Source organism: Trachurus trachurus, assembly GCF_905171665.1.
Source record: "Trachurus trachurus genome assembly, chromosome: 5".
Lineage (NCBI taxonomy): Eukaryota > Metazoa > Chordata > Actinopteri > Carangiformes > Carangidae > Trachurus > Trachurus trachurus.
The window spans coordinates 23429654-23439607 of NC_139896.1; the positions used below are offsets into that span (position 1 = coordinate 23429654).

At 43.3% G+C, this 9954-nt stretch overlaps 1 protein-coding gene across 1 annotated transcript; it reads left to right on the forward strand.

Moving 5' to 3' along the window:
* On the forward strand, positions 1-9271 carry aldh4a1 (aldehyde dehydrogenase 4 family, member A1). The gene is made up of 15 exons (XM_083972297.1): positions 1-180; positions 2657-2750; positions 2856-2948; positions 3163-3210; positions 3681-3836; positions 4010-4159; positions 4354-4428; positions 4566-4753; positions 5036-5109; positions 5237-5433; positions 5585-5632; positions 5715-5867; positions 6518-6639; positions 7735-7853; positions 7939-9271. Exons 1-15 carry the CDS (start codon positions 140-142, stop codon positions 8049-8051), a joined length of 1671 nt encoding a protein of 556 aa, XP_083828423.1. The 5' UTR covers positions 1-139; the 3' UTR covers positions 8052-9271.
* The last annotated feature ends 683 nt before the right edge of the window (positions 9272-9954 follow it).

Below are 9954 nucleotides of genomic sequence, written 5' to 3' on the forward strand. Positions count from 1 at the left end.
CCTGGATCTGGTCTCGCTCTTGTCTCTGTCTATCTGATCAGGTATTGATCCGGGCAGTCGGGCGCTCTCCCCGCAGGTGTGTGTCGGTCTGTCCGCTGTGTTTCTCCGTCAGCTCGTGGTAACAGCCCGTGGTGGGAACATGCTCCGTGTGAGGGCGGCGGTGGCTCTGTCTCGGCGGGGGTAGGTACCAGCTGACGGTTCACATGAGCGTACACGAGACTCACGGTTACAACATGCCTGCTAATGTTAGCTTCTCCTCAACAACCTCACTCACCTGTCCTGCTCTGCTCTCGGACCCTGCGTACGTGTGTAACCAGCCCGGGGGGGGGGTTGTCTTATTCACTGTACTCACTGCAGTTGTTATTCTGTCAGCTTCAACAGCAGCAGCAGCAGCACACAACTAATAATCGATTAATCATCATCAGAAATACTGGGGGGGATGACTCTGAGAGTTGGTTCGTCACTTTCAGTTCATTTTGAGAGCCTCAGGTCAAAACAGTGTGTTTGTATATGAAGGAAATGTGGTTTAAAGTCAATAGTGAAGGATCAGGCGCCTCCGCTGTTTCCTGCCTCATGGCTCTGCTGCACTGCTGCTGATTTGACTAGTTGACGCTGGCAGATACCGCTCATTGGTGGGATGTCTGGCCTTGTTGGACTCTCCAATGTGCCACTGCTGACCATGCCAACCCCCAGTTTTCTCCTTTTCAATGAATAAGTATTGCATTTAAGTAATGGTGGTGACCGTCTGTTTATCTAAAAGCTGCATAATCTTAACAACAGTCACTGTTTTTTCTGCAGGTTTTTGATGCGTCAGGGTGACTAAGTAAGTAGTCCCTGCAGAGCTGAGCCAAATGTGCTGATCTCTTCAGTTGTTGTTGGGTTTTTTAACCTCTCATGAAGTCTGATGCTCAGTTCAGAGCCACTGTCTTGGACCAGATGTGGACATAATGGTCTGGACTGCAGCATGTCAGTAAACGACCCATCAAGTCCATGGGGAGTCGTTATGTGTTGAAGACAAGGCAACACAGCTCAGTCACATTAAGTTTTGTCGAAGGTTGACTCTGCACTTTACTTCTAGAAATAACTTGACTGGTTCTTAGAAATAGCAAATGTTTATTTTCCCGTGACACCTGAAAAAACCCAAGTAACTAAATTCCTCTCATATCCAGATGTTTGTTTTCTTTTCTCTCTCGGGGGCCAGGCTGCAAAAGCACAGGACCTCAGTAAGTTATAGGCAGCTGGTTGAGAAGCACTTACTAAGGATAAATTAAAAAGCTCTCAGAGAGTTTTGGGGCGTGTTATCATTTCTGTAATGCCTTCAATGCCACCAGCCGGTCTGGCAACCCTCTACTCCTCCTCCTCCTCGAGAGTTGGTCGTCTGTGACCTTCAGTTCACCAAGTTTGAACTGGTGTAGTTAATCATACATGAAAGACACCACAAACCTGCTGTGATGTAACTTTTAGGGGAACTGGATCAAACTACACTGTTGTGCATTAAAAAGAAGTTCAAGAGAAGCAGTAAAATCCTCAGCAAGAGAACCTAAAACATTTCTACTTGAGCAGCGACACAGAGTAATGTGTTAGAGCAGATGAGGACAAAGTATGAGGACAGTCGTCGTTTATTTTTTTCCTTCTTCTGTTTTGTCTAAATAAGAAGAGCTCTCCCTATCTAAATCTAAAATTTATCTGGGGACAAATGATTAAGTACATATCAGTTCTGGCAGTTATTTTCTTCAGTAACCGACTTGTCATTGAAAACCCACAAGCAGACACCAAATATATTCACTCATGAGAAACCAATAATGCCTTAACCAAGTCTCCTGGAACAGGGTTTGTGAAATGCTGTGCTTAATTTTCACTTAAATTCAGTTTAGGCTTTTATACACCATAAAATGAATCATCAGTTATAATGCAAATCATGCTCATGATTACTGATCATATTTTGAGAATTGGATGATCGTTGAAGCTGAAAGAGTTCCAGCTTTCACATTGGAGGACATCAGTCTTTTCTGGACCATGTAGAGGAGTCCACAGATTCACATGTTTGTTGTTTAAAGTTTAACTTTAATATTTCATCTCAGTCTTTATTGTCCCACAAAAGGAAACCCAGTGTGCTGCAGAAAGTGATTACAGCAGGTAAAACCATAAAGAACAAGTTAAGAATGAGACGAGTCAACAGGAAAAACGGGTACCTACAGACTCTTAATGATACCTCTGCCCTGCAGGGTGAGTCTGTTTGCATTGTACCACCTCTGTCAGCTGTTCCAGTTAGTTTTTAGCATTTTATTTGCACAACGGAAACCAATGAGAAACTTCTCTTAGAAAAGAAATCCCTTTCATGTGAGAGGAGGGAGAGCGAAAGTGTTGTTTCTTCTGTATTATTTCTAGATAAATTCATATCCTATAGTGATAGACAGCTGTGAGGTGCATGGTCATCATTACTGAAATCCTGACTTTAACCAGCTGTGGGCCTGAGTCCAACATCCTCCTAACCAACATAGACCTTCACTTCAGAGCCAGTTGAAGCTGGTTCAGAAAGGCCTCTGCTGATCGGTGCTGTTTTCCTGCTGAGTGGCTTTGCCGGCCCAGTCTGACAGAAAAATGAAGAGAGGAAGGACTTTTAACAACCTGTGTGTGTTTGTGTGTTTTCTTAAAGGTTTAAAACCTTCCCCTGTGCAGCTGTGGAGGTGAAAAATGAGCCGATCCTGGGCTTCAAAGAGGGCAGCCCAGAGAGAAAAGAGCTGCTGAAGGTGAGAAGAACCTGCATGTGTTTATTCACCACTCATTTTGCTCTGCAGAACATGAGCTACAGGTCGATCTCTGTGTCTCTTTGTCTTGACTTCATGCCGTTTTAGGCCTTGGAGGGTCTGAAGGGGAAGACGGAGGAGATCCCATGTGTGGTTGGAGACGAACATGTGTGGACCAAAGACATCAGATATCAGTTATCCGTAAGTCAACAGCACCTTCTGTAATCTGAGTAAACTATTGCTCCATGGAAACTCGGGCACTGAACATATCACTGTTCAAACATGCAGCTGAATAAACTTACTCTGCTAAATGAAAGAATACTCAGCTGAACCGCCACACCCCCTGCAATCAATCGAATTAAAAATATATAGTTTGTGTGACTATTAATTAAAGTTCCTGTGTTTCTTTTCAAAGCCGTTCAATCACTCACACAAGTTGGCAAAGTTCTGCTACGCTGACAAGGTAAGACGCGTGTCAGAGTAACACCACTCACACACTAATGTGTCTTGTTTTGTAGAAACTTGGTGGGTGGGGAAATATAAGTAAATATGATATTTAGTGCATATAATCACTATAGACAATGTTTTATTTTCTAATCCATGTATTTGCTATAACCACACTGATGTGATGAAGTTGCCACATGATGCTGATGATTTTTCACAATGTCAAACAACAAGAGTGATGCAGCCACAGTTATCAGAGATTAGATTTAAAGCCTCTGGAAACATGACTTTAAATAGTAAAAATGCTTATATTATATTATATCAAAGTCAAGTGTCTATTAAGCAAGGAAAAATTAGATTCCCACTGAGTTTGACTCTGTCCAGCAGGGGGAGCTGTGAGCTCACACGTTTCTATGTTTTATCGTTCCCTGAGTTCCTTGTTGTGTTTCATGCTGCTGTGTTTCCTGTACTTGAATATGACTAATGCAGGAGCTGATAAACAAAGCCATCCTGGCGTCTGTGGCGGCGAGGAGGGAATGGGACCTGAAGCCCATCCAGGACAGAGCCCAGGTCCTCTTCAAGGCAGCCGACGTCATCGGTGGACCCAAGAGAGCAGAGATCCTCGCCAAGACCATGATCGGACAGGTACAGGCAAACACACACACACACGGAATAAAAAATCCCAGTGATTAAAAGTGAAGGAACCAGAAAAAGTAACGTAAACAATCCAATGATCAACACTTCACACCTTACAATGTAACTACACACAGACAGATGTGTTGTTCAACAAATCCAGCGCTGTGCTGCATGTGCTTCAGGGTAAGACGGTGGTCCAGGCAGAGATCGACGCCGCCGCAGAGCTGATCGACTTCTTCAGATTTAACGCCAAACATGCGATCGAGCTGGAGAAGCAGCAGCCTTTAGATGCAGATGGAAGCACCAACACTATGCTGTACCGCGGGCTGGAGGTGAGAGCAGCTAACACTCTTCTCATTGGGATTAATCAGCTCAAGTGAATACTGGATAGCCATGCAGGAAAAAAATGAGCCACAATCTGTATAAACTATTTGAGTGAATGACATCACAGAGAGGAAATGGGCTTTTAGCTTTTAGTCTTAAGTTCACTCCAATATCTGTATCTTTTTGCTCTCTCTCCTCTCAGGGCTTCGTAGCAGCTGTGGCTCCTTTTAACTTCACTGCTATCGGTGGAAACCTGGCAGGTACCCCAGCTCTGATGGTGAGTGTCGCCATGTTTGGCTCCGACTGTTCCGCGGCTAAATCAGTTTCTGGGTCCCGACCTGAAGGTCATTCTGCACAGCTGTCCCGGGTCCCGCAGATTCTGTCTGGGTTTAATGCTAACCTCCTGTTTGCCAGGGTAACGTGGTGCTGTGGAAGCCCAGTGACACCGCCATGTCCGCGAGCTACGCCGTCTACAAAGTCCTGAGGGAGTGCGGTCTGCCACCCAACATCATCCAGTTCCTGCCTGCGGATGGTCCAGTGTTTGGAGACACCGTCACCTCCTCTAAGCACCTGGCGGGCATCAACTTCACCGGCAGCGTCCCGTAAGAAACAATTCTGATTTGAGTGGACTGCAGCTTTGATACTTTCACAGAATTTAGACCTGGTTTATAGTCAAAAGAAGATATGGGAAGTTCACGTAACACAATATAGGACCGTGCAAGTTTCTTTTCACCATGTTAACCAGTTATTATAGAGACATTGGTTCATCCATGTTGCTTCGGTTCATATCACATGAATGTGTTGCCCTCACCAATTCTGTTCTGATTTGCTGTAGCTGTTATGGATAGCACTTCACCAGTGCTCTGACTGAATTTGTTCTTTAGGACATTCAAGCGTCTGTGGAAACAAGTCGCCCAGAACCTGGACACCTACAAGACTTTCCCTCGGATAGCAGGAGGTGAGCAGAACCTCTGATGCACCCTGACATCTGCAGTCAGGATATTATCTCCCACATTCACACAGCAAGATTTGAAATAGTATTTTGTTGTGTTTCTGTCACTGAGTGTAGCTCTTGATATTTTCAGAGTGCGGTGGGAAGAACTTCCACTTCGTCCACAGCTCCGCAGACATCAAAAGCGTGGTGATGGGTACGATACGCTCAGCCTTCGAGTACGGAGGTCAGAAGTGTTCGGCCTGCTCCAGGATGTACGTACCAGACAGCAAGTGGCCAGAGATCAAACAGGGACTTCTGGACATTCACAAAATGATCAAAGTGGGAGACGTGAGTTCACAAAGGGGAATATTTAAATAACTCTGATGCCACTGAATCTATAAAGCGGAAGGGAGTCATATTTAAGAAGCTGAAGCCAGAGAATATTTGAGTCGTAATCACACAGCGGTCGTGTTTAATGATCTTCTCTTCTCTCCTTCAGCCTGTTGAAGACTTCAGCACGTTCTTCTCCGCTGTGATCGATGATAAGGTAATTCTCTCTTCCTCTTTCTCACATTTTCATCAGAGTATCTGTGTGTGTAGACTTTTACTATTTCTCGTTTCTCCTGCAGTCTTTTAGTCGGATAAAGAAGTGGCTTGATCACGCCAAGTCTTCTCCCAACCTGAGCATCATTGCTGGCGGAAAGTGCGACGATAAGAAGGGCTACTTTGTGGAGCCGACAATCATCGAGACCAAAGATCCACAGGAGGCCATCATGAACGAGGTTTGATACGAGCTTCGTGTCACGTTCATGTTGTAAATCAAGCGTGGCCCCAGTTCCTTTGCTGCATGTCATTCCCCCTCTCTTTGTTTCCCCGTTTCCTGTCTCTCAACTGTCTATCGATAAAAGGCAAAAACGCCCCAAAAAATAGTTTTTAAAAAAAAAGGTAATAAGTGGTAAAGTCACAGGTAATTGACATGTTTTTGTCTCCGTCCCTTTTGTCTCCCCATTCACAAATAAATTTCATTATGATTAGTGGAATATCATAGTGTCTTTTTATCTGCAGTAAGTCTCTGCAATGCTTTGCTTCTATTGACGGTTTGTGTAGTGTTGACATTGTGAGCACGTGGACTAAGCTCAGGAAGAAGCGATGGATCATCTACACAAACATGTGAAACGTGTCTCACAGAAGCATCCTCAGCTGTTTGATTAACTCATCCCTCTCAAACTCTGTTTCACGGTCTGATTCACACCCTGAAAACACACCACAACCGCAGTGTGTCTGTGTGCCCATCACTAAAACTCCACTGCTCCTTTTATTTTCTCAATTAGTAGAAATATAACATTAAAGACATATACATTTAAAAAAATATATTATATTTTTTTGTTTGTTTTTTTTACAGACATTTATTAAAATGTTGTGTTTTGTGCAGGAGATCTTTGGGCCGGTTCTGACCGTTTATGTTTATCCTGATAATAACTACAAAGAGGTGCTGCAGCTGGTCGACAACACATCTCCGTACGCTCTGACAGGAGCTGTGTATGCACATGACAAGTAAGTGTTTTTTATTGTGTTTTATTAAAACATGGGAGTCAACAGGACTGGGTCTATAGAGCAACCCGGACTCACATTTTTCAGTCAGTTGTGTGGTGTCCCTGCAAGGACACACACTCGTGTTTGATTTTACATTGAGGTTGAGTGGTCGAGAGGATAAATTTAGATATATTTTTTAAAGGTGTACAGAAAAGAAAATTGAATTTAAGGCCACTGTGGGTCTTAACATTAGTGTAATAACTCATCTTTCAGACGTTCTAGGCCAAATTTTGTGCAAAATTCTATTTTTGAGTAAATCCGGGATGAAAGTGTGTATTTTTTTTTTTCGCATTGGATAATGCAGGTGCACGGATTATACGTCAGCCTGTACACGATTCACCAGCCACTGATATTGGATCCGTAATCCGTCATTCAAACGTCTGAGACACGCACACACACACGGAGCTCGGGCTCGCCCCAAGCTTTGAATATCCCGCCCGCTCGATAACGACCAATCAAATTCGTTTTCCTTACTCGGGTAAACTCGTGTTGCAGCTCGTGACAACTCGGCGCGACAAACAGGACAAACGGCCATTTCTGTACACCTTTAAAAATTCCAACATTTTCACTCACTGATTACTTTCACTGATTATTTTATGCACAAATTGAATGTGTATAAACTAAACAGAAAATACAAGAGTGATGCCTCTTATCTCTATCTGACCCCAAGCTCCTGCAGCAGAAATGGCTCAGGACTCTAAGATAAGATAAGATAAGATAATCCTTTATTGGTCCCACAGTAGGGACATTTACAAGGTTGTAGCAGCAGACAACAGCAAAGAAATGTATAGCGCAGATGATAAAAAGCAAATAGCAATATCAGCAAAAAGAAAGCAGTATGGTTAACAACATCCTTGAAAATACTTAAATTTTACTGTTATGTTGTCAAGGTTTGAAAAATACTGTCTGACTGAATAGTTCAGTTATTACTGGTTAATTAGATAGAGACCTGGTGATACGTTTTGAAACATAAAACCTACTTGGTTTCCTTTTAATTTTTTATTCCTCTATTACGAAACACAATCCAGTAAGTGACCGCCTGTTTTTCTGTTACAGGACTGTGGTCGACCAGGCAGCTAAGATCCTGAGAAACGCCGCAGGGAACTACTACGTCAACGATAAGTCCACCGGCTCCATTGTTGCTCAGCAGCCATTCGGTGGCGCCAGAGCCTCAGGTGAGAGTCGTTACCTGTTCTCCAGTCACTCCCGGTGACCACGGCAGGGTCTGATTCAGCTGTGACCTCTCTCCTCCTCTCTCAGGCACCAATGACAAACCTGGAGGTCCACACTACGTCCTGAGGTGGACGTCTCCGCAGGTGGTGAAGGAGACCCACGTCCCCCTAAATGAGTGGAAGTACCCATACATGGGCTGAGGGGGAATCCAGGGCTGAAGCCTGCTGATCCAATCAGAGCCCTTCCTCTCTCCCCTTCCCACCTCCCTCCCTACCTCCCTACCTCCCTACCTCCCTCCATCGCCTTCAAGTGATGGTCCAATCACCAACAACAACCAACCAACACACACTTAGAGACTCTGCTGAATGAAACGAAGAGAGATCGCCTCCTTGCCTGATTCGTAGTCCGTCCACTGAAGCTCTGCACTGAACCAGGACGTGAATGTATCTGGAGCAGAATCGGCAGCAGAGCGGCGACAACGTCTTCCATCCACAACTCCATGATCATGTTGTTGTTGTTGTGTCAAACGGAGGACTTCCTGTACACCGTTTTGGCTGCTCGTACGCTTATCAGAGAGAATAACATCAACAGTTTCCTCGTCCTAAAATCTGTCTCTTTAGGTTCAACAATTAATATATTGCATTTTTTTAATCCGTCTAATACAGTAGCTGAAACTGTTTTTAAGCAAAACTTCACTGGTTCCAGCCTGTTAGCTCTGAACATTCTCAGTTATCTTTAGTCTCTATGAGAGTAAAACTGAACCTGTTTTGGTTTTGAGCTGTTTGTCGACACAGTTTTTACCTTAACAATTGATCGATTGATCGAAAGGATACCTGGCAGGTTAATCGATAACAGAAACAAATCGTTAGTCACGGTCCTAACTGTGAAATGATGAAGATTAGGTCAATACGTGTTACATGTCAAACAACACCTAAGATTTTATTGGTCAGTAATGTTTAATATTTGTTTTAGTCATGAAAGAAATTTGAGATTTTGTAGAGATCTCTGTGAGGAAGAGGTAGTTTTCTATTGTGTCCAGATTTTTGTTAGATTTTATTTTTGCATCAGAAGCAAAATCCCCTTCTCTGCTCCGCTCACAGGTTGTGTTCACTGCTAAACCAACAAGCTAGGGTCAAAAGTTTTGTGCAACTCAGTCTGAGCTCTGTTCTGACAGATTCTCACCTGACAGAGGTTATTTAGATTAATTTATCCATTTGAAGTCGGTGGTGAGACTGTCCTGAAGATGAAACACAGATCAAGTGCTGAAAATGTCCAGAAAGTCTTTTATCATTGTGTGCAGATTATAGGAATCTTAAGCATCCTCAAATAAATAATTACTGTAGTTATATTTTCAGAACGTGACTGCCTTAACTGTATATTCAGATTAATTTTTGACAATAAATATTTAATTATTACTATAGCATGCATGGATTTGTTTTTTTTCCCTCTGCTTCTTGGTTCATTATCTTATTATCATATGGTTCCCTTACAGACCACAGGTTTTCAAACTGAGCTTCTGCTACTTGAAGGTAATTGGATACTGATCTCCCTCCTTCTCATAAGAGGCCCAACACATGTTGGTGTGATTCAGTGGGATTTCCTTATGCTGTAGATTTCATTATCTCTAATGACCATCCAAAATAAACGTCCATAGGTCCACTTGGAAACCAGGAAAAAAAGAAGTTGCAGAACTTCTATTCAATTTAAGTTTTTTTCAGCATCACATGGAATTAGTGAGAGTCATCTCTAAATCCATGCTGATCACAGCTGAATCAGCTTTCTTTCTTTCTTTTTAATTGGACAGTTTGACTAAATGTGGACAAATAGGCTACAGACTACAAACAACATGGCTAAAGTTGTAGGTCACAGAAACACTCACGGGTGGGACTGTTGTTTCAATGAAGCACCAATGTCCCCTGAGGTTTGACAAACAATAATGGGAGATATAAAATTCACAAATATGAACTCTTCTGATGTTGCAGCCTCAAAACACGAGTTGTCCAGATTCTGTGTGAAGGGCCCCCAATTGGCCTCTCATGGTCGGCCTGTCACACCTTCGAGTTCTCGAGGCACAGACAAGTTTTATGACCAGGGTTCAGGATG

Bases quoted from the DNA above. Each gene is read 5' to 3' on its own strand.
- aldh4a1 (XM_083972297.1), top strand. From the start codon at position 140: ATGCTCCGTGTGAGGGCGGCGGTGGCTCTGTCTCGGCGGGG. The intron at 2,751-2,855 runs GTGAGAAGAACC...ATGCCGTTTTAG, and splicing joins AGAGAAAAGAGCTGCTGAAG to GCCTTGGAGGGTCTGAAGGG. The intron at 4,754-5,035 runs GTAAGAAACAAT...TTTGTTCTTTAG, and splicing joins AACTTCACCGGCAGCGTCCC to GACATTCAAGCGTCTGTGGA.